This window comes from Salvelinus fontinalis, chromosome 16 (assembly GCF_029448725.1).
Source record: "Salvelinus fontinalis isolate EN_2023a chromosome 16, ASM2944872v1, whole genome shotgun sequence".
In the NCBI taxonomy this organism is placed as follows: domain Eukaryota; kingdom Metazoa; phylum Chordata; class Actinopteri; order Salmoniformes; family Salmonidae; genus Salvelinus; species Salvelinus fontinalis.
In genome coordinates, this window is record NC_074680.1 from 25694100 (window position 1) to 25718667 (window position 24568).

The 24568-nt window shown below is 42.1% G+C and overlaps 1 protein-coding gene across 4 annotated transcripts in view; it reads right to left on the minus strand.

Annotated features, from left to right (window-relative positions):
• Positions 1-24568, minus strand: part of LOC129812865 (zinc finger protein DPF3-like) — a 46004-nt gene that overhangs the window by 3505 nt on the left and 17931 nt on the right. For all 4 annotated transcript variants that reach the window (XR_008753084.1, XM_055864807.1, XM_055864805.1 and 1 more), the window contains 7 exons: positions 18294-18454; positions 17874-17981; positions 14730-14854; positions 3178-3273; positions 2181-2244; positions 722-847; positions 27-155 (listed from right to left, as the gene is read on the minus strand). Coding sequence is in view for 3 of the 4 variants with exons in the window: in XM_055864807.1 (XP_055720782.1) it covers positions 27-155; positions 722-847; positions 2181-2244; positions 3178-3273; positions 14730-14854; positions 17874-17981; positions 18294-18454 (809 nt within the window). In the remaining variant the exon portion in view is untranslated. The remainder of the gene's footprint in view (positions 1-26; positions 156-721; positions 848-2180; positions 2245-3177; positions 3274-14729; positions 14855-17873; positions 17982-18293; positions 18455-24568) is intronic.

Consider the following 24568-nt stretch of genomic DNA (forward strand, 5'->3'; position numbering starts at 1 on the left):
GCTGTGTAGCAGAGCAGGGTACTCACTGGAGCGCCGGCAGACTGCGCAGGGACCCCTCTCCCCAGATTTACCCCTCTGCTTGTTGGAGCCTGGGGTGCACCGGCATGAGTCACAGTAGTTATTGGTAATGGCAGTACTACCTGGACCCTTCTGACCTGCAGAGGATGAACAGAAGGCTGGATCAACGTGGTCCCGTGTGGCTCAGTTGGTAGAGCATGGCGCTTGCAACGCCAGGGTTGTGGGTTCATTCCTCACGGGGGGACCAGGATGAATATGTATGAACTTTCCAATTTGTAAGTCGCTCTGGATAAGAGCGTCTGCTAAATGACTTAAATGTAAATGTAAATTAGATATGAACAAAATTAATGAAAAAATATGTTTTCAAAGTCTTCAGACAGGGCTGACCTAAACATTATTTGTGTACATTGTTGTTTAAAAATGGGGCTAGTGAACTTGCACTGAACACAGAAATCACATGTTGACAGCCCAGGGGAGGTGGTTAGCCATGAGGCGCAGGTAAACCTGATGCACTGTTACACCACAGCTATCCCTACTTTAGCTAATTGACTGCAACAAAGCTCACATGAATATGCAAACTGCAAACTAGGAATAGCCATGTTTAAAAACACACATTGGCTCTCTGTATATTTCTATTTCTGTGGATGGTGAAACCAGAAGAGACACATTTTAGAGGCCATGAATATCAGTTTGCATGCCTTACGTTTGTGTCGGTCAGAGCGCTGTGCGGAGGGTGATCGGGAGGACTCGGACCCCCTCTCCTCTGCCAGGTGGGAATGGGTGTAGTGGTAACTCAGCCCTGTACGGTGCATGTAACGCTTCCCGCAGACTGAGAGAGCACAAAACACAGACAAAAACACTCAGTTCTTCCCTTCTTACAACGTGTCTAACAACACAGAGAAATTACGAATTGCATTTATGTGCCACTCAGAGCTAGACACACAGGGATTTGGTAAAAATTCAAAAAGACCTTTACATCACAATGTTCCCATCACTGCACTGAAAAAATTAGGATCCATTTCAACATTAGGTACACTGGTAGTGTCAGGTAGTATGTTTTCCCAATTTGAGCATTCATGTCCTCTTTGTTGCACAATGGCTTTATCGCATCTTCAAGTATGCTCAGTAAGGTCATACCTGTAGCCTAACAAAACATGCCTCGAGAATTTCAACAAGTTGAGTTCTGTAAATAGACTGATAGGATCCAAATGGTGGAGCTTAGCTTATCTGTTGGGGAAAGGTATGAAAATACAGGGAACTGGTTCCCACCCCAGTAATACGGAACACAATCAGGAGAAACATAAACCTGATGTGGGAACAAAAGTGTTTCAAGAGTCACACAACATGGACTCATTGTTTAGAGAATGGATAGAGTACACAGCTAAGATCACTGAGAATACTCATCAACTACAAACAAATCCACATTTACTAAGATACCAGTAAAAGTCAACAAGTTCAGATACCAGAGGTCGCTGTTTTTGACTTCTGCTTTTGTTTGTATCTGTCTGAAATAAAGAAAACACAAAGCAAAAAAAAAAAAAAAAAAATGGAAAGAAAAATGGCATGAGTATATCCCACTCAGAAAGTCACCACAACAGAACATCCAGAACTCCTGCCTAGGTTCTCCACATGCAAATGCCATGCCTAATTGGACTACTTGAGACAGTGACAACGCTGTCTCCTCTATGCTTCTCATCTCTGGTAAGAAGCAAGTGGAAACACACATGGCTCTGATAAATGTGTGAGTTCTCCAAGGGGGATTTGAATGACTTATCTACATAGTACTGAAATGTTAGGGTTTCATTTAGTTTGAGTTAAGACCTGATGGCTAGATGGTTGAAATGTTAGGGTTTCATTTAGTTTGAGTTAAGACCTGATGGCTAGATGGTTGAAATGCTGTCCTGAGGGCACCACAGCACCTAATCCCTTTGTAGAAAGACATCCAGACCTGAGAAATCAATATCCATTTTTATGATTAAAATATACTGTTTAACTAGCTTACAGAGACATGGTAGTACCATCAGCTCTCTTCAGGAGAATGTCTTTAACAAAACCAACCAGTTGAAATGGAGATCAAATGTCTCATGACTGGATGATATCATAATGCACCTTTTGATACGATATGCGAGGGAGATTAATCATTACTTGACTTATTTACTTACTGTCACAGCTATATGGCTTGTCCTGGTCATCCATGTCTGTCCTCCTGCGGCCTGAAATCCGACCCTGTGGGGACAAAACCACCATCACCATGGTGACCAAGGAGACCACAGTGCTAAGCCAGCAGAAGCCATAGAGACTCAGTGATTCAAGGAAAGTGGCAAGCAGAAGTACATGACAACAAAGTGTCATGCAATTGAAAAGGAAACCCACAGTATAATCCCATATCATACTAAACTAAAATGTCCAACCGATAAGTTACCACCTCATAAAGGCAGACCCAGCCCAATCAAGAGAATATTAACAGGCAAACACTAATACCTGTGAAATCAAACTGACATCTTTCCTGCCAGCCAACAACTGTATATGGTAGGATATATTTCTACCCCATTAGTTGAAACTATGATTTGTTAAAAAAAAAATTTGGTGGAAAGATACACATGACAGAGAATAGAAAGGGGGAAGGTGATTTGTAAAATAATTTACATTTTGGAAATAAAATAAATGTAAGTGAAATTTCACTTGCAAAGAAAGCAGCCAACAGATAAGCAAATTTCTACAGGTGCATTCAACTGGCAGGATAATAGGTGAGATGGTAGTTCATAGCTACAGGTCGTCTGTTTCCATTGTCATCAATGTCATAGTAACAGTCTGTATAAAGGAAATGTTTCTCAGGACAGGTATTTTTTAAAGCTTATGACTGGATTGTGATGGGGGAAAAAATACTAATCTATAACGTAATTCTGTCAGTATAAATACAATCGCACTTAGCCATGGTACCAAGATGATTTCATGCATTATAATGAATTGATTCAGATCATTCTCTAGCACTGAGTGGTATTCAGATAACAGGAAGTCCTCACAGCACAGATGCCCAGATAATGAATGCAAATATAGTACCAGTGAGGGACTGAATCCATTAATGAATTATTAACTAGGGTAGTCATGTGCATTAGGAGTAGTTCACTACAGTACAGTATGTCTCTGTGGATCACCTACCCTGCTTTTTCCTCTGTGTCTTTTTTTGGGGGTGTCCACGTCATAGTCCTCATCGTCATGGTAAGCATCTTCAGCTGCGTCAGCCTCCAAGACCCTCTGTGGAGAAAAAGGAATAGAGAGATCTCCCTCTTGTCTAGACGTCAAAGACACTGCCTGACTGTCTGAGGAAGTATAAAATAAGGTAATAAAATGTGTCCAGGATAGATGGCTGTAATAAAATATGATAAGGCTATAAACCTCTGATACTTGCTATTTGCATATTTGAGCACGTTATGACAGTATGCCCTTATAAGGGCTGACCCCATTTAGCCGACAGGTCGATTGTTTGGTCGATAGGCTGTTGGTCAACCGAGATTTCTTTAGTGGAGCAGTCCATTTTTGGGGGGGGGGGTTCTGTCTGATTTGTCTGATTTGCAGTGTCTCAGTGCACAAATCCATTGTAGAAGCCATGGGGATGGCACAGTTCATCACCCTAAGACATGTGATACTGAAATTGTATATGGTTATATTACTGTGCTTACGGAAAGTATTCAGACGCCTTGACTTTTTCCACATTATGTTATATTACTGCCTTATTCTAAAATGTATTAGTTATCCTCACCTACGCACACACACAATACCCCATATTGACAAAGCAAAATCTTATTTTTTAGAAATGTTGGTAAATTTATTAAAAATAAAAAACTGAAATATCACATTTACATAAGTATTCAGACCCTTTACTCTGTACTTGTTGAAACATTTTTGGCAGCGATTAACCTTCTCAATAGGGGGTGCTGTTTTCACTTTGTAAAAATTCGTTCACAAATTAAACTGCCTCGTACTCAATTCTTGCTCGTACAATATGCATATTATTATTACTATTGGATAGAAAACACTCTAGTTTCTAAAACCGTTTGAATTATATCTGTGAGTAAAACAGAACTCAAGTTGGAGCAAACTTCCTGTCAGGAAGTGAGAAATCTGAAATCAGGCAATCTGTTCCAGGGTCAGTTTATTAATTTGCATGTATTCTATTGGTCGACATGCACTGCATACGCCTTCCCCTAGATGTCAGCAAGCAGTGAGAATTGGAATGGAGCTGATCTGAGGCCATATAAATGGTCTTGGAACGTGGGGTGCACTCTTTTCAATGTTCGTCATGGCGCAAGAGAGACCTCAGGATGGCATTCTGAAAAGCTCTCGTTATAGGCCTTAGATATATCCGGCTCTGATTTTATTCGATATAGGTGTTAAAGACATCATAATGTAGTTATTTTAAACCGAGTTATATCAGTTTACATCAGTATATTGCGATTTTCGGATATTTCTTTGTGCTGCGTTATAGTGAGTTGGGCACGTCTGGGCCACATAGGAATTAGCAGCAAACATTAGCTAAGTTGAAGATGGCAATCTACAACCAAGCAACGATGATTGTGGGCAAAGGACAACTTGCCCAAGATTCTGATGGAAGCTCATCAAAAAGTAAGAACTATTTATGAAGTTAATTCGTTGTTCTGTTGAAAAATGTTGACCTACTATTCCGCCATTAATTTCGGTGCGGTCTCGCTTTAACGCACGCTGTATGTCGTAGTAACGTTAATTTTAAAAATCTAACACAGCGGTTGCATTAGGAACTAATGTATCTTTCATTTGCTGTCCAACCTGTATTTTTTAGTCAAGTTTATGATTAGTTATTGATTAGATTAGGTGCCTCTCCCAAGATTTCTCTCGACATTTTCTTTGCAGCTTGGCTACTATTCTCATTGTATAACCACGATTTGTGCCGCTAAATATGCACATTTTCAAACAAACTCTATATGTATTGTGTAATATGATGTTATAGGACTGTCATCTGAAGAAGTTTGAGAAGGTTAGTGAAAAAATGTATATCTTTTGCTGGTTTATTCGTTATCGCTATAGTTGGCTTGAATCAATGCTGTTGTGTGGTTGGCTATTGTAGTAAGCTAATATAATGCTATAGTGTGTTTTCACTGTAAAACACTTAAAAAATCTGAAATATTGGCTGGATTCACAAGATCTTTGTCTTTCATTTGCTGTACACTGTGTATTTTTCATAAATGTTTTATGATGAGTATTTAGGTAATTCACGTTGCTCTCTGTAGTTATTCTAGTTGCTTTGGTGAGAGTTGTGATGGTGGCTGCAATGTAAAACTATGATTTATACCTGAAATATGCACATTTTTCTAACAAAACATATGCTATACAATAAATATGTTATCAGACTGTCATCTGATGAAGTTGTTTCTTGGTTAGTGACTATTTATATCTTTATTTGGTCGAAATTGTGATAGCTTTTTTTCCCTGCATAGGTAGCTGTGTCTTTTGCTATCGTGGTTAGCTAATAGAAACACATAGTGTCTTCCTGTAAAACATTTTAACCTGTTGGGGATGGGGGCGCTGTTTAGACTATTTATGCTAATGTGGCTAATTTTTTAAACGGCTTCCCACAAAATCCTTGATCGTACAATATGCATATTATTATTATTATTGGATAGAAAACAGTCTATAGTTTCTATAGGAGTTGAAATTTTGTCTCTAAGTGGAACAGAGCCCATTCTACAGCAATTTCCCTGACATGGAGTCAGATTTGAGAAATGTTGGCCACTTTTCTGAAGTCAGTTAAAAGGGCACTGTCGTTGCTATGACTATACGGACACTTCTTACGTCTTCCCCTGGATGCCTTTACGTGATGACGATTCCAACGGGCTCGATTGCGCGTTCACAGGCCCTACAAATGAAAAAACTCTGAAGCTAGTCATTCTTTGGGAGCTGCGTAACGCGCGTGGAAGACACCGACCCTCTCCTGTTCCAAGCGTTAGTTTAGCCTGTTATATTTCTCCGGTCATCTTTTCACTCGTTATAGGAGTTACAAACATCATAAAGTAGTTAATTTAAAGCGTTTTATAGCAATTTATATCCGTTTAGTGCGATTTTGGGACATTTATTTTTGCAACGATGTGAAAAGTTGGGCATGCTTTTCAGTTCATCCCGAACTCAGTTGACATTTCCACATGGCAAGAGGACAGCTTTCCACCAAAAGACGATTTCTCCCAAGAAAGGATCCTTTGCCCAAGATACTGATGGAAGAACAGCTCAAGGTAGGACATTTTTATTATGATAAATCGTGTTTCTGTCGAAACATTTTAGTGGCTTAGGACGCCATGTTTTTTGACGTAGCTTCGCTTGGCGCAAACTGTATTGAAAAGTAAGGATAAATTAAAAAATGTAATAACGCAATTGTATTAAGAATTAAATTGTCTATCAATCCCTGTCCACCCTATATTTTTTAGTCACGTTTATGAGTATTTATGTATAAGAGTAGATCACTGTCTAAGTGGCGCAAGGACGTTTTCTTTACCAGCTTGTCTACATTTCACATTGTCTAACCATGATTTTGGTGGCTAAATATAAACATTTTCGATCAAACTGTATATGCATGTTGTAATGTGATGTTACAGGAGTGTCATCGGAAGAATTCTGAGAAGGTTAGTGAAAAAATTAATATCTTTTGGCGATGTTGACTTTTATCGCTCACTTTGGCTAGAATCAATGCTGGGCTGCTAATTGCTATGTGCTAAGCTAATATAACGATTTATTGTGTTTTCGCTGTAAGACACTTAGAAAATCTGAAATATTGTCTGTATTCACAGGATCTGTGTCTTTCGATTCGTGTATGCTGTGTATTTTTACGAAATGTTTGATGATTAGTAGTTAGGTAAACACGTTGCTCATTGTAATTATTCTAGTCCATTTGTGATGGTGGGTGCAATTGTAAACTATGCCATATACCTGAAATAGGTTTTGTTAGAAAAAAGTGCATATCCCATACCATAAATATGTTATCAGACTGTCATCTAATGAGTTTTTTTGTTGGTTAGGGGCTATAAATATCTTAGTTTAGCCGAATTGGTGATGGCTACTGGTGTTGGTGGACAAATAAAAGATGGTGGATTATGCTAATGTGTTTTTAGGTAATAGATGTACATCTTTACATATTGTGTCTTCCCTGTAAAACATTTTAAAAATCGGAAATGTTGACTGGATTCATAAGATCTGTGTCTTTCATTAGCTGTATTGGACTTTAATGTGTGAAAGTTAAATATTTAAAAAAATATTTTTTTTTAATTTCGCGGCACTGGTTTTTCAGTGGGGGGGGGGGGGGGGGGGCCGCTAGCGCCACGCTGATCCTAGACAGGTAATTCACGTTGCTCTCTGTAGTTATTCTAGTTGCTTTGGTGAGAGTTGTGATGGTGGCTGCAATGTAAAACTATGATTTATACCTGAAATATGCACATTTTTCTAACAAAACATATGCTATACAATAAATATGTTATCAGACTGTCATCTGATGAAGTTGTTTCTTGGTTAGTGACTATTTATATCTTTATTTGGTCGAAATTGTGATAGCTTTTTTTCCCTGCATAGGTAGCTGTGTCTTTTGCTATCGTGGTTAGCTAATAGAAACACATAGTGTCTTCCTGTAAAACATTTTAAAAATCAGAAATGATGGCTGGATTCACAAGATGTGTATCTTTCATCTGGTGTCTTGGACTTGTGATTTCATGATATTTAGATGCTAGTATTTACTTGTGGCGCTATGCTAGGCTATGCTAGTCAGCTTTTTTACTGATGAGGGTGCTCCCGGATCCGGGATTGTGACCAAGTAGAAGTTAAAGGGGGCATAGTACAGCCAGTCCGGCACTTGAATCCGGCCCGCGAAACATAAATCAAATGTTTTTTTTTATTTAAAAAAATCTCCAACTTCGTGGTATCCAATTGGTAGTTACAGTCTTGTCCCATCGCTGCAACTCAGGAGAGGTAAAGGTCGAGAGACGTGCGTCCTCCGAAACACAACCTAGCCAAGCCACATTGCTTCTTGATACAAAGCTCGCTTAACCCGGAAGCCAGCCACACCAATGTGTCGGAGGAAACGCTGTACATCTGGCGTCCGACCCGCCACAGGAGTCGCTAGAGCGAGATGGGACAAGGAAATCTCGGCCTGCCAAACCCTCTCCTAACCCAGACAACGCCTCATGGGTCTCCCGGTCACGGCCAGCTGTGACACAGCCTGGGATCGGACCCGGGTCTGTAGTGACGCCTCAAGCACTGCGATGCAGTCTTAAACCGCTGTGCCACTCAGGAGGCCCCCTCAAATTGATTTTAAACAATTGGTCCCCTAAATAATGTGTCCCTCCGTTGAATTTCAAAATGCCGATGTGGCCCTAGTGCCAAAAAGTTTACCCAACCCTGGCCTAGAATGTTCTTGGGTATGATGCTACAAGCTTGGCACACAAGTAGGTCAACCACCACTTCCCTTCGCATTATTGGTCAACGTGCAATCCTTGGAAAACAAACTGGATGATAAACGATTAAGACTATCCTACCAACGGGACATTAAAAACTGTATTATCTTATGTTTCACCGAGACTTGGCTGAACGACGACACGGATAATATAGAGCTGGCTGGCTTCTCCGTGTTTCAGCAGAACAGAGCAGCTACTCTGGTAAGACAAGGGGCGGGTGTGTGTGTATTTTTTCTAATATTAAAGAAGTCTTGAGGTATTGCTCGACAGAGGTAGAATACCTCATGATAAGCTGTAGACCCAACTATCTACCAAGAATTCTCCTCTATATTATTCGTAGCCGTCTATTTACCACCACAAAAAGATGCTGGCACTAAGACCGCACTCAATGAGCTGTATAAGGCCATAAGCAAACAAGAAAATGCTAATCCAGAGGCGGCGCTCCTATTGGCCGAGGACTTTAATGCAGGGAAATGTAAATCCTTTTTACCTAATTTCTACCAGCATGTCACGTGCAACCAGAGGAAAAAGCAAAATACAACTCTAGACCACCTTTACTCCACACACACAGAGATGCATACAAAGCTTCCCCTCGCCCTCTATTTGGCAAATCTGACCCTAATTCTATTCTCCTGGTTCCTGCTTAGAAGCAAAACCTAAAGCAGGAAGTACCAGTGACTCGCTCAATATGGAAGTGGTCAGATGACGCGCATGCTACAGGACAGTTTTGCTAGCACAGACTGGAATATGTTCCGGAATTCATCCAATGGCATTGAGGAGTATTACCAACTCAGTCACCAGCTTCATCAATAAGTGCATTGATGACGTCGTCCCCACAGGGATCGTACGTACATACCCCAACCAGAAGCCATGGATTACAGGCAACATCCAGCTAAAGGCTAGAGCTGCCGCTTTCAAGGAGCGGGACACTAATCCAGACGCTTATAAGAAATGCCGCTATGCCCTCAGAAGAACCATCAGACAGGCAAAGCATCAAAACAAGACTAAGACTGAATCCTGCTACACCGGCTCTAACGCTCTTCGGATGTGACAGGGCTTAAAAACTACTACGGACTACAAAGGGAAACACAGCCGCGAGCTGCCCAGTGACACGAGCCTACTAGATGAGCTAAATGCCTTTTGTGTTCGCTTCGAGGCAAGCAACACTGAAGCATGCATGAGAGCACCAGCTGTTCCAGACGACTGGGTGATCACGCTTTCCGTAGCTGATATGAGCTAGACCTTTAAACAGGTCAACATTCCCAAAGCCGTGGGGCCAGATGGATTACTAGGACGTGTACTCAAAGCATGCGCGGACCAACTGGCAAGTGTCTTCACTGACATTTTCAACCTCTCCCTGACCGTGTCTGTAATAACTACATGTTTCAAACAGTCCACCATAGTCCCTGTGCCCAAGAAATCGAAGGTAACCTGCGCTCACGTCGGCAGCCATGAAGTGCTTTGAAAGGCTGGTCATGGCTCACATCAACACCATCATGCCAGAAACCCTAGACCCACTCCAATTCGCATACCACCCCAACATATCCGCAGATGATGCAATCGCAATCCACACTGCCCTTTCCTACCTGGACAAAATGAACACCTATTTGACTAAAGCCCAGTGCTCAACACCATAGTGCCCACAAAGCTCATCACTAAGCTAAGGACCCTGGGCCTAAACCCCTCTGCAACTGGATCCTGGACTTCCCAGGTGGTAAGGGTAGGCAACACATCTGCCACGCTGATCCTCAACAGTGGGGCCCATCAGGGGTGCGTGCTTAGTCCCGTCCTCTACTCCCTGTCCACCCATGACAGGGAGTAGTGGCCTGCGTGGCCAAGCACAACTCCAACACCCTCATTAAGTTTGCAGACGACAACAGTGGTCGGCCTGATCACCGACAACAATGAGACAGCCTATAGGGAGGTCAGAGACCTGGCAGTGTGGTGCCAGGACAACCACCTCTCTCTCAATGTGAGCAAGACAAAAGGAGCCAATTGTGGACTATGGGAAAAGGAGGGCCGAACAGCCCCCCTTTAACATCGACGAGACTGGAGTGGAGCCGGTCGAGAGTTTCAAGTTCCTCTATGTCCACATCACCAACAAACTATCATGGTCCAAACACACCAAGACAGTTGTGAAGAGGGTACGACAACACCTTTTCCCCCTCAGAAGACAAAGATTTGGCATGGGTCCCCAGATCCTCAAAAAGTTATACAGCTGCACCAGAGAGCATCCTGATCAGTTGCATCACTGCCTGGTATGGCAGCTGCTCGGCACCTGACCATAAGGCGCTACAAAGGGTAGTGCGTACAGCCCAGTACATCACTGGGGCCAAGCTTCCTGACATCCAGGACCTATATACTAGGCGGTGTCAGAGGAAGGCCCAAAAAAGTATCAAAGATGCCAGTCACCCAAGTCATAGACTGTTCTCTCTGCTACCACACGGCAAGCAGTACTGGAGCGCCAAGTCTAGGACCAAAAGGCTCTTTTAACAGCTTATACCCCCAAGCATAAGACTGCTGAACAACTAATCAAATGACCACCCGGATCATCTATATTGACCCCCCCCCTTTTCTTTTTACACTTGATTTGTATTTGGAGAGTTCATTCCATTCTTTTCTGCAGATCTTCTCAAGCTCTATCAGGTTGGATGGGGAGCATCGCTGCACAGTATTTTCGGAGTGGTTTGATCTGGTTCAATTCCGAGCTCTGGCTGGGCCACCATGCTTCACCGTAGGGATGGTGCCAGGTTTCCTCCAGACGTGGTGCTTGGCCTTCAGGCAAAAGAGTTCAATATTGGTTTCATCAGACCAGAGAATCTTGTTTCTCATGGTCAGAGTCCTTTAGGTGCCTTTTGGCAAACTCATTATAGGGTCTTAATTTAAAAAAAAACAATTTTAGTACAAGGCTGTAACGTAACAAAATGTGGAAAAAGGGAAGGGGTCTGAATACTTTCCGAATGCACTGTATGTAAAAATAATGGTGCAACACTAATAAATCTAATAGTATTTTAACATGCACTTTCTACCTTGTTGGTTATGTCCGCGCGCCATAGAATTGGCATCTTTCCCTTTGTTGCTATGTGTATAATAGCTAAATTATCCAGCATATTTGGATTGAGAACAATGCCTTAAATCCTATTCGGACTAGATTAGTTTTACTGGGGATGGTCGGGTAATGTAAATATTAGGGATGCACGATATAAAAACTTCGGTGAGCATATCGGAATCGGCACGATGTCTAGTTTAACGCCGATGTGCAAAACCGATGTCAAACTTGACGTGCATACCTATATAACACAGGTATATGATGTAATGATGCCACAAAAAAATACAGCGCTACACAGAACTAAAGAAGAAAAATACTAATCGCACACTTCCAACAATTAAAAACAAGTTCAAGTCGATCAGTCATTTAAAAAAAGAGTAAGAACATTTCAGCGAGACAACTCAAAGGCGAAATCCATTAACCTCTTGAAGCTAGGGGGCAGAATTTTTATGTTTGGAAAAATAACGTTCCCAATGTAAGCTGCCTATTTCTCAGGTCCAGATACTAGAATATGCATATAATTGACAGAGTAGGATAGAAAACTCTAAAGTTTCCAAAACTGTCAAAATATTGTCTGTGAGTATAACAGAACTGATTTTTGCAGGCTAAATCCTGAGGAAATCCAACCAGGAAGTGACTCTTATTTTGAAAAATCACTGTTCCATTGCCTGCCTTTCATCCATTTAAAAGGGATATCAACCAGATTCATTTTCCAATGGCTTCCTCAGGGTGTGAACAGTCTTTAGACATAGTTTCAAGCTTTTATTCTGAAAAATGAGCGGGATTTATCAAAACGCGTCAGTGGATAGACGGAGGTCTTTACATTAGTTCATGCGCTCGACACTGGTTGCTCGACATTTTCTTTCTCTCCAGTATTGAATAGTTTACCGTCCGGTTTAAATATCGATTATTGATGTTAAAAACAACCTTAGTATTGAATTAGTAAATACATTTGACATGTTTCTACAAACTTTACAGATAGTTTTTGGAATTTTTGTCAAGCCTTGATGACCTGCCTAAGGCTGTGGAATACTGAACATAACGCGGCAAACAAATTGAGGTTTTTTGATATAAAAATAATCTTTATCGAACAAAAGGAACATTTATTGTGTAACTGGGAGTCTCGTGAGTGCAAACATCCAAAGATCAAAGGTAAGCGATTAATTTTATTGCTTTTCTGGCTTTCGTGACCAATATACATTGCTGCTAGGTGTTCTTAATGTTTTGTCTAGTGATCGATAAACTCACACAAACACTTGGATTGCTTTTGCTGTAAGGAATATTTTCAAAATCTGACACGACAGGTGGATTAACAACAAGCTAAGCTGTGTTTTGCTATATTGCACTTGTGATTTCATGAATAGAAATACTTTTAGCAATTTTTGGGAATTTGGCGCTCTGCAATTCAGCGGTTGTTGATGAAAATGATCCCGCTAAAGGAATCCGTGCTTCAAGAAGTTCAGAACAAATTCTTAATCTTACTGCCTTGTTCAGGGGCAGAACAACAGATTTTTACCTTGTCAGCTCGGGGATTCAATCTTGCAAACTTTCTGTTACTAGTCCAACGCTCTAACCACTAGGTACCTGTTTATATAATATGCGTGCAGCTCTTACTCCTATACCCTCCTTCTTGATCTCCTTATTGTTATTACAATTATGATCATCATTATAATAATAAGTCATGTTGTTATCATTAGAAGGCTTTGTATAGTATCCTTGTATAACCCCCATCGAGCTGTAGGCCTAAGAGCACATCCTGTTTAGCATGTTAATACCCTAACTTACTTACATGCTGACCAAACCGCCTGCGTGCGCCACTGCGCGCATGTTGATTTTGTTCCCCCACACCAGACACGATCAGGACACACAGGCTGCTTTTGCAACAGCTAATGGGGATCGTAATAAAATACCAAACGCCGAACGAATTATATTAATTTGGGGACAGGTCGAAAAGCATTAAACATTTATGGCAATTTAGCTAGCTAGCTTGCTGTTGCTAGCTAATTTGTCCTGGGATATAGACATTGGGTTGTTATTTTACCTGAAATGCACAAGGTCCCCAACTCCGACAATTCCACAGTTAAAACAGTAATTAGGTTCTCCTCCTTCCTTCAGGCTTCTTCTTCTTATTAATATTTTGGACTTAATATGGCGGTTTGCAACCAACATTGCTACAACCTGCCGGAGTGTGGACCTAAGTTCATCTTTCAATCACCCACGTGGGTATATGCTTCTAAAAACTAATGAGGAGATGGAAGGCGCCAGATTTGCAGCGCGTTGAGTGTCACAAATAGAACCGACTTCTATTTTAGCGCCTAGCCACGCAGACAGTCGCTGACGCCCGCGAGCAGGCGTCAAAATAACATGTATATTTTGCAACGCTCGCAGACTCTCTGGTACACTTATTTAGTGTTGCGTACACTGTTTCAAATGGACAGAATAAAGTATAATATTGTAATCTAAAAGCAACGTTTGCACAAATATGCTCCTTTTTCTTGATCTGTAGTAGTTCCCACAACTAAGTCAAATGTCTTCCACACATCTGACTTCCCTTTTTCCTCCTGAGCAACCAGTAAACATTCAGTTTTCAACGTCCTCCACATCCATTTTGCAGGCGACATTACTGTGTTCGGAGTTTGTTATAACCCATTTTCTTTATATGATGACAGGCTATAGCTCAGGCCATATTGGACACATGCCTGCGATGCTTACATGTTTCACGTAAAGAGAACAACGGTTGAGGGAATGTTTCTCTTAAAGTAATTTGAGGTTTCGGTAAAATAACTTTTCAGTCAGAAACATGAAAAACTAAATGGCTGGAATTATGTTGCAGCTTAGCAAAAAACACTGCTGTGGTGCCTTTTCGCTGCAGTAGGGAGGATAGATTTTTTAATACAGTGTGACCATCGGGCTCTTTGGAGTCATTTGTGTGTCTTAACTATTTAATCAAACAGTGTGGTTAAGTAGACAAGCTCAGTGCATATGTAGTTGATTTTATTCAAACACATAGGGTATGTCTGTCTATATATAGAAAAATAAGTTTAAACATTTCGACCAATGGATTGGTTGAAAAAACAGGACGACTCTCGGTTGACCAAGATCTTTTTTTGTCGGGGACAGCCCTAGCCCTTATACACTGTTCCAGGGAGTTCTGTTATGCTCAGAAGCCATTGGGTTAAAACTTCATTATAACCCACCTGGATCTCTAGGAGGCTCTCCTCATCCTTTGAGTTGTTCCTCTGGTCTAAGCCCTCCCCTCTGAGAAGAGCCTCCAGCGTGGTGCCCTGTGTGGGAATCACATCCTTGCCTGCGAGTCCTCCATCTGGATAAAGAGGAATAAACACACAAATAAATCAAACAAACCCGGGAGCCGCCCGTCACAATCAAAGTACAGTCGTTGCCAAAGGTTTTGAGAATGACACAAATATGATTTTTCACAAAGTCTGCTGCCTCAGTTTGTATGATGTCAATTTGCATATGCTCCAGAATGTTATGAAGAGTGATCAGATGAATTGCAATTAATTGCAAAGTCCTCCTTTGCCACGCAAATGAACCGAATCCCCCCAAAAACATTTCCGCTGCATTTCAGCCCTGCCACAAAAGGACCAGCTGACATGTCAGTGATTCTCTCGTTAACACAGGTGTGAGTGTTGACGAGAACAAGGCTGGAGATCACTCTGTCATGCTGATTGAGTTCGAATAACAGACTGGAAGCTTCAAAAGGAGGGTGGTGCTTGGAATCATTGTTCTCCTCTGTCAACCATGGTTCCCTGCAAGGAAACACGTGCCGTCATCATTGCTTTGCACAAAAAGGGCTTCACAGGCAAGGATATTGCTGCCAGTAAGATTGCACGTAAATCAACCATTTATCAGATCATCAAGAACTTCAAGGAGAGCGGTTCAATTGTTGTGAAGAAGGATTCAGGGCGCCCAAGAAAGTCCAGCAAGCGCCAGGACCATCTCCTAAAGTTGATTCAGCTGTGGGATCGGGACACCACCAGTACAGAGCTTGCTCAGGAATGACAGCCAGCAGGTGTGAGTGCATCTGCACGCACAGTGAGGCGAAGACTTTTGGAGGATGGCCTGGTGTAAAGAAGGGCAGCAAAGAAGCCACTTCTCTCCAGGAAAAACATCAGGGACAGACTGATATTCTGCAAAAGGTACATGGATTGGACTGCTGAGGACTGGGGTAAAGTCATTTTCTCTGATGAATCCCCTTTCCAATTGTTTGGGGCATCCGGAAAAAAGCTTGTCCTGAGAAGACAAGGTGAGCGCTACCATCAGTCCTGTGTCATGCCAACAGTAAAGCATCCGGAAACCATTCATCTGTGGGGTTGCTTCGCAGCCAAGGGAGTGGGCTCACTCACAATTTTGCCTAAGAACACAGCCATGAATAAAGAATGGTACCAACACATCCTCCGAGAGCAACTTCTCCCAATCATCCAGGAACAGTTTGGTGACGAACAATGCCTTTTCCAGCATGATGGCGCACCTTGTCATAAGGCAAAAGTGATAACTAAGTGGCTCGGGGAACAAAACATCGATATTTTGGGTCCATGGCCAGGAAACTCCCCAGACCTTAATCCCATTGAGAACGTATGGTCAATCCTCAAGAATGGGCTGCCATCAGTCAGGATGTGGCCCAGAAGTTAATTGACAGCATGCCAGGGCAGATTCCAGAGGTCTTGAAAAAGGGTCAACACTGCAAATATTGACTCTTTACATCAACTTCATGTAATTGTCAAAAGTCTTTGACACTTATGAAATGCTTGTAATTATACTTCAGTATTCCATAGTAACATCTGACAAAAATATCTTGACACTGAAGCAGCAAACGTTGTGGAAATTAATATTTGTGACATTCTCAAAACTTTTGGCCACAACTGTATAGCAGTAACTCTAAAGACACTGACAGGCAGCACCGCATTTAGTCTTTCCCGGGAACATACAAATTGCTTGATTTTTGAAAGTATCACTATAAACGGCAAATCCAAAAGCAAAGCTGTAACTGTCAATAAATATAGGTCAATTTGTGATTTGGGTGAACTGTCCCTTTAATGTAAATGTTCCATAGAGTTCTCTTCTTGTATTGTGATAGAGGTCAAAACAGAGTGTGGATGAGAGAAAAGACTAACATTGGCTGGTAGTCAGTCTAGCCTGGAGATCATACTCACACTTTCTTCATTGAAGGGTATTTCATTCAGCAGTAGCCTCATGATGTTAAGAGGACAGACTTCAAAGCCTCAACTTAATCTTTTTAATCATACCTTCAGACACTCATCTCACCAAGTGAAATCACCTAGCAGTCTCACTCCCTGAGCTGAATGCTAACATGCAGCAGTTGATGAGTGGTGAGGATCTAAGTAGATGGTGCATACCCCTGCCTGCCTCCCTCTTCTAACTACCATATGCTAGCAACTCTGAGGGCTCATCCACACCGGAGCCCCTAACCAGTGTCTGCACATGTTGACTTTCAACTCTCAGCGACTAGACAGCCCCTCCCCCCTGGGAGCTGCAGGCTAAAAATAGAGCAGGCAGCCTGCAGCAGGGAGCCGATTCTGCATGCAGCCCAAGTTTCCCTCTATCACCACCAGTCAGACAGCCAGCCAGCAAGCAGCACTAACTCCGGCTGGCTGCAGCGATAGCTACCTCTGCCCAGCTACAGGAGAAGGCACTCTCCCAGTGGAGTCTGGAGAAACCAGGCAGAGCCAGCTAGTGCACTAATGGGCACAGATCACATTCACTGGTATGTTACACAGTGTAGGGCAGAGTGACTTAATGTGTGTTACACAGTGTTACTGTTCGAGCAGGGTGTCTTCGTGACAGGTAGAGAAGAGCAAAGTGAGGCTCAGTGAAAATATTCCAATAGGAAGTGTGGGTGTAGGGCAGAGTGACTTAATGTGTGGGAGTGTAGGAATGAATGGGTCAAAATAAATAGAAGTGGGTGATAGAGTGAGCGAGTTTGTGAGAAAATGTTCAGGAACTTATGAAGAGTAGCGAAAAACTACATTTTTCGTAACATTTATTAAATGCAGTCTGTTGTGATTCCTGTCCTTCTCCTCCCAGCTGAGCAGGCTAAAATTTGATTACATGTTCTAGTTCTCACAAAACAAGTTTACTCGTTCACTGAACGGAGCACTTCTCATTTGATAAAAAGTGACTAGCAGGCTGTTTGCTTTCCACACTGAAATTGAATGATGTGCTTTCAGTTAAATGATTCCAGATCATAAATAATAACAAGATAATAGAATGGGAGATGAACGCACTGGACTGACTGGTGATGAGACACAGCAGAGAGTTGCAGGAGTTTTGTGAGGGGAGGGGGGGGGGGTTTCTATTACCTAGCTGGAGGCCACAGAGGCGCAGCGGAGGGTCCATGGAGGTGTGCAGCCGCCTCTTCTTCCTCCAGCAGCGGGCGGGGTATGTATACATCTGACCTGCAGCCACCCCTATAAAAACAGACAGGAACTGAAGAATACACCACACGGTTCTCACTCCCCCCCCCCAGCCTGATACATAATGTGTTGCTTAGTGACCCTAAAAGAGTGAACTCAATATTCTTATGCAGTTGTATATATGAAGGGTTCTCGCTGGAGGCAACATAAACACTATTGGATATCCTTATATAGACATGTTTGTAGCTGTAGTGGCCAGAGGGACATATTTAGATACAGATGACATTACCCACTAAACCTCAACAAGTGAATGATAGTTTTAGTAAACCAGAGCGCCAGCCATCATGCTTTTCTATCTCTACCCACCAGGGCTGCGGTGGTGGCGCTCCATCCAGATGTAGCAGTTGTTCTGTGCCACGCCGGTCTGGGAGTCCAGGAAGGGCAGGCGCACGCTGCGCTCGGCACACAGGCGGGCATTATAGCTGCGGCACTGCTCAATGGCATCCTTGTAGAACTGGTCACCCAACCTGCAGCAGGGAGACCATTCAGACCGGTCAACACCATTTGTGGTTGGCACTGACAGGCATTTGGTTATGCGGCTGGTAAAGATACTGAAATAGGCCCAATGGCCAGATTAGTGGTTAACCAGACAATTCATTTTAGCCATGACTCACTGACCACCGTGAACTACTGGAAACATCACTACACACCATATATATATATATATATATATATATATATATATATATATATATATATATATATATATATATATATATATATATATATATATATATATATATATATATATATACACACACTCAGCAGGGGAAGATAGAAGTTTCCATGTGACTGTCACAAATTCTGCCATTGAGACTAGCTTACATAAACATAAACCTTACACATACAAACTATAAGATGGAGGAATGATGTGCATGGTAGGGATGGGCGCGGTCATTTGAATAGTAGTCCACACTTTTCACGCATGTAGCTTGTTATTGTCAGCCAATCAAAGCAGCACTACTGTCAGAGGCTCCATGTGTAGCAAGTAAAGTGGGTGATTTCTAGTCAATGGAAAATGGAATTACAATTATGGAATGAGAAGGAGAAAGCTACAATGATCAACCAACATGTAGGCTTGTTGATTAATATGAATAGAGTTGTAGACAAGGACACAGGGAACAAATAAAAATATTAAATTAGCCTTGCTAGCTAGCAAGCAGGCTTACTAACTTAGCTGGCTAGTGTAGCTAGCTAGCGTCTTTACATCAATTAGATGCAGCCAAGACAGACACTACCTTATGAGATGATAACCTATCGCACCAACAAGTTTTTCTAACTTGTACGGGTCGGTCTGTCTACTTTCTCTAGCTCCCCCGCTCTCACTCGCTCTCCCCCTCCATGCCTGACACACCGCCACCTGCTCCTCTCGCGCCCCTCCCACACCCGTCTGTACTGAAACATCAAGCAGAGCACCACCTCTCCTGAGTCGCAGGAGCAAGTCCCCATTGAAGTAAAAATCTATATATATAAATAAAACATGTATTTCGACTGTCTGGATATACCCCCCAAAAAATTATATTAGAATAGTGAAAATCATTTCAAATGCCCATCCCTAGTGCATAGGGCTGTGACTGTCATGGAAATTTGGATGACAGTAATCGGCCAGTCAAATTACCACGGTCTCCATAATAACCGTTTGAATAGCATATATATATTTTTTTTTTATAGACAGACATTTTTTCCCCCTCTGCATGTGCTACAATACTTTATATTTCTGTGTTCTGCTGCTGCACCTTACTTGCACCTTTGTGTGCTCATTTTCTGCAACACCTTGCTTGTGTCAGCAAGGAGCAACAAAGTTATCACATTGTTAAGAGTCCATGTTACCAAATAACAGACTCAACCGATGGAATGCCCGGCCATCCCCGTGTCTTCAGTCAGCTGTTCGTATACGTAATTGTGCCAGCCCTAGATGTGCATAAAAGTTCTGATCAGACAGATTATAAACCATGTAAACCAGTGTTTTCCACTAGCGCCGGCAGTCGGCTATACAAACGATTAGACCCATTTTCAGCCGGGTACTTTTCCCACTTAACTAGGCTGCTAGTCAGAAAAAGTCTGCCGAGCCCGCTCCTGCTAGAACGAACAATTTGCATCTTCTGGTGATCTATTTATAGGACAACCACCTGTCAGTCAAAGTGAGCGATGACAGGAAAACACTGCTGGTTTGACAGTCTGCTGTCTGTCCCGCCTCTCAGTACCTGGGTGTGTGCGCGTGGTGGTTGCAGTCCAAAAATGTTACAAGGAGGGAAAGGGCATGAATTTGCACGTCCCATAATGTCGTAACGAAGACTCGAAATCCACTTAGCCTATTGTTTTCTGGCACATTAATTTATTTTCTTTCGCGTGCAGGGTCGGACATTAACCTGTTGAGGATGGGGGCGCTGTTGAGACTATTTATGCTAATTGGGTAATTTTTGAAACGGCTTCCCACAAAATCCTTGATCGTACAATATGCATATTATTATTATTATTGGATAGAAAACAGTCTATAGTTTCTATAGGAGTTGAAATTTTGTCTCTAAGTGGAACAGAGCCCATTCTACAGCAATTTCCCTGACATGGAGTCAGATTTCAGAAATGTTGGCCACTGTTCTGAAGTCAGTTAAAAGGGCACTGTTATTGCTATGACTATACGGACACTTCTTACGTCTTCCCCTGGATGCCTTTACGTGATGACGATTCCAATGGGGTCGATTGCGCGTTCACAGGCCCTATAAATGAAAAAACCCTGTAGCTAGCAAGTCTTTTCTTGGTGCGTAACGCGCGTGGAGGACACCGACCCCCTCCTGTTCCAAGCGTTAGTTTAGCCTGTTATATTTCTCCGGTCATCTTTTCACTCGTTATAGGAGTTAAAAACATCATAAGGTAGTTAATTTAATGATGGCCCGTTGGTCCTGGGCCAGTAAAAACACGTGTTGGGCCAGTGGATCTCGTCAGTCACTGGCTCAAAAGGGCCAGCAACATTTTGGCGCTTTGCTGCATTCCAGTTCAACATTTACCTCCTCTATCGTAATCAACCACTGAAGACTGTATGCATAAATGTCATGCTATTTGTATTTGAGCAATATGATTAGCCGTTCATTCAAGCACAATCACGCTCGAGTTCCAACTTCGAGAGGTACATGAGTTGATGCCTTCACCAAGCACACGCAAGCTGTCCAAAGCAAAAATAAGTGCCCATCAATCTACTCGCTGAGCTTACTGATTTTAGGGAAAGGGACTTAAAAGTAAACCTTCAACAGGTTTTTCGGGTTGTTCCCCCAAAAAAATATTTTATTTTTTTGACCAATTGATTGATCGAAATGTTTTAACATGTATTTTTCCATATATATTTATTTTACCTTTATTTAACTAGGCAAGTCAGTTAAGAACAAATTCTTATTTTCAATGATGGCCTAGGAACAGTGGGTTAACTGCCTTGTTCAGGGGCAGAACGACAGATTTGTACCTGGTCAGCTCAGGGATTTGAAATTAACCTTTCGCTTACTAGTCCAACGCTCTGACCACTAGGTTACGCTGCCGCCCCATAAAGATAGACACACCCCATGTGCTTGAATAAAATCCAGTAAACGCACTGAGCTAGTCTGATGCTTTAAGCGCACTGTTCGATTAAATAATTAAGACAAATGAGACAAAAACTAAAAATGACAGGGAGTGCCTGTGTGACTTGTCTCGCTCTCCTCCCTGCTGCAGTGAACAGGCACCACAGCAAGTGTTTATCGCGCTGTCCGCCCTGAAGCTGCAACATAATTACAACCATTTTGTTTGACTGAAAAGTTGTTACCAAAATAGCTAGTTTCTTTAAGAAAAACATTCCCTACTCCCTCAACCCTTGCGTTACGTGAAACATTGCAAGCACGTGACCTACAGTGCACTCGGAAAGTATTCAGACCCTTTCCCCTTTTCCACATTTTGTTTTGTTACAGCCTTATTCTAAAATAGATTAAATACATGTTTTCCCTCATCAATCTACACACAAAGCCCCAGAATCAGTGGTGAAAACAGGTTTTTAGAATAAATTTAAAAGAAATCAGAAATACCTTATTTACATAACTATTCAGACTCTTTGCTATGAGACTAGAGACAGGTGCATCCTGTTTCCATTGATCATCCTTGAGATGTTTCTACAACTTGGAGTCCACCGGTGGTAAATTCAATTGAGTGGATATGATTTGGAAAGGCACACACCTGTCTATATAAAGGTCCCGCGGTTTTTGCTCTGACATGCACGGTCAACTAAGCCATGAGGTCGAAGGAATTGTCCATAGAATTCCAAGACAGGAATTCTCAAGGCAAGGCACAGATCTGGTGAAGGGTACCAAAAAATGTCTGTAGCATTGAAGAACACAGCGACCTCCATCATTCTTAAAATGGAAGAAGTTTGGAACCACTAAGACTCTTCCTAGAGCTGGCCGCCCGACCAACCTGAGCAATAGGGAGACAAGAGCATGGGCCAGCGAGGTGACCAAGAACCTGATGGTCAATCTGACAGAGCTCCAGAGTTCCACTATAGAGATGGGAAAACCAGGCCTTAAGGTTGGAGTGGCCAGACAGAAGCCACTCCACAGTAGAAAAGGTGCACAACAGCCCACTTGGAGTTTGCCAAAAGGCACCTAAAGGACTCTCAAACCATGAGAAACAAGATTCTCTGGTCTGATGAAATCAATATTGAACTCCTTGGCCTGAATGCCAAGCGTCAGGACTGGAGCAAACCAGGCACCACTCATCACCTGGCCAATACAATCCCTACGGTGAAGCATAGTGGTGGCAGCATCATGCTGTGGGAATGTTTTTCAGCGGCAGGGACTAGGAGACTAGTCAGGATCGAGGAGAGATCCTTGATGAAAACCTGCTCCAGAGCGCTCAGGACCCCAGACTCGGCCAAAGGTTCACCTTCTAACAGGACAATGACCCTAAGCACACAGCCAAGTCAATGTAGGAGTGATTTCGGGACAAGTCTCTGAATGTCCTTGAGTGGCCCAGCCAGAGCCCGGACCCGATCGAACATCTCTGGAGAGACCTGAATATAGCTGTGCAGCGATGCTCCCCATCCAACCTGACATAGCTTGAGAGGACCTGCAGAGAAGAACGAGAGAAACTCCCCAAATACAGGTGTGCCAAGCTTGCAGTGTCATACCCAAAAAGACTCGAGGCTGTAATCGCTGCCAAAGGTGTTTCAACAAAGTACTGAGTAAAGGGTCTGAATACTTATGTAAATGAAATATTTCCATTTTCTGTAATACATTTGCAAGCATTTCTAAAAACCTGTTTTTGCTTTGTCATTATGGGGTATTGTGTGTAGGTTGATGAGGCGGGAAATACTAGTCAGTCAATTTTAGAATAATGCTGTAACGTAAATGTGGAAAACTGAAGGGGTCTGAATACTTTCCAGAATGCACTGTATATAGTATTTTCAAAGTGTTGACAATGGAGTAGTGAACAGCTGCTTTCTGTGTAGCAAAGCCAATGTTTAACACCTGTTTCATTCTTCAATCATACCTGTATTGCAGATAGCTGACAAAATGCCTCTAAAAAGTAAGCTCCAAGCCTGTGTTAGTCAGCAGACACATACAGGATTCTTTAAAGGCTTACATTTTTCTTTAAGACATGTTTATTCTGTGTTTTATATCATATTGTACCACAGCTGATGAAAGTAATATAAACCAGGTTTCCATCCCACCTTTTTATGCAAGTAAAGTACATCGGAGAAAGAAAATGTCACGAGACCTGACGGAAACATTTTTGGTTCACTTTCAGAATGTCGACATAACAAAATACACTAGACAAGGTGTGATACTTTGGTGTCTGTAAAATTAATTATGCTACAAATATTGATATAATAACCATCATATCAAAGTAAACGTGGAGTCACGCGATGTTGTGTGGTCCTCCCACTACGACTCATCAGGAAAGCATGCAGTTTATTAGGCTACAAATGAAATAAATTAACTTCACAGGGTGGTGAAAGTACGAGGTGATTAGTTTGACGCTCCTTTCCAATAAATATTGAGGGCCTTATTCTGGTGACATGATAGTCGATACTTGGCTGCCGTTTGAAAAATAATCTTGCTCTTTTGTCCATAATAATAATCTCATCACGTAGATAGCGCTATTGGCTAAAGCGCACGTGCCAATACCAGAGTGGGCAAACTCGCTATATAAACTCAATTTTTTTGGTGAGAAAACCATCAGGAGATGTCAAAATGTGATGGAAACTCATGTAAGTTATTTTTTATTCGGTACATGGGAATTTAAAGGCAAAAGGTATGTGCACAACGTCATCAAGCACAGCCTTTTGTCTACAGTGTGGCAATTTGCTGGAGACATCTCTGGTGGGAAAACACGCATATTGTTTAAAAGCAGATTTTAGAATATTCGCATGAAAATCTGTTGCCAATTGGATGGAAACCTAGTCTACAGTAAGTGTGAAAACATTTGATTAGTGCCATTTCCTTATAGTTGTTTGTTGAAAATACATTCAGAATGTAACAAAGGCCACCAAAATAAAGCTTGTTCTGCAAAAAAATAATGGGTGGAGCATGGTTGGCTACTTTTTCTATTTGACTGGCTACTCC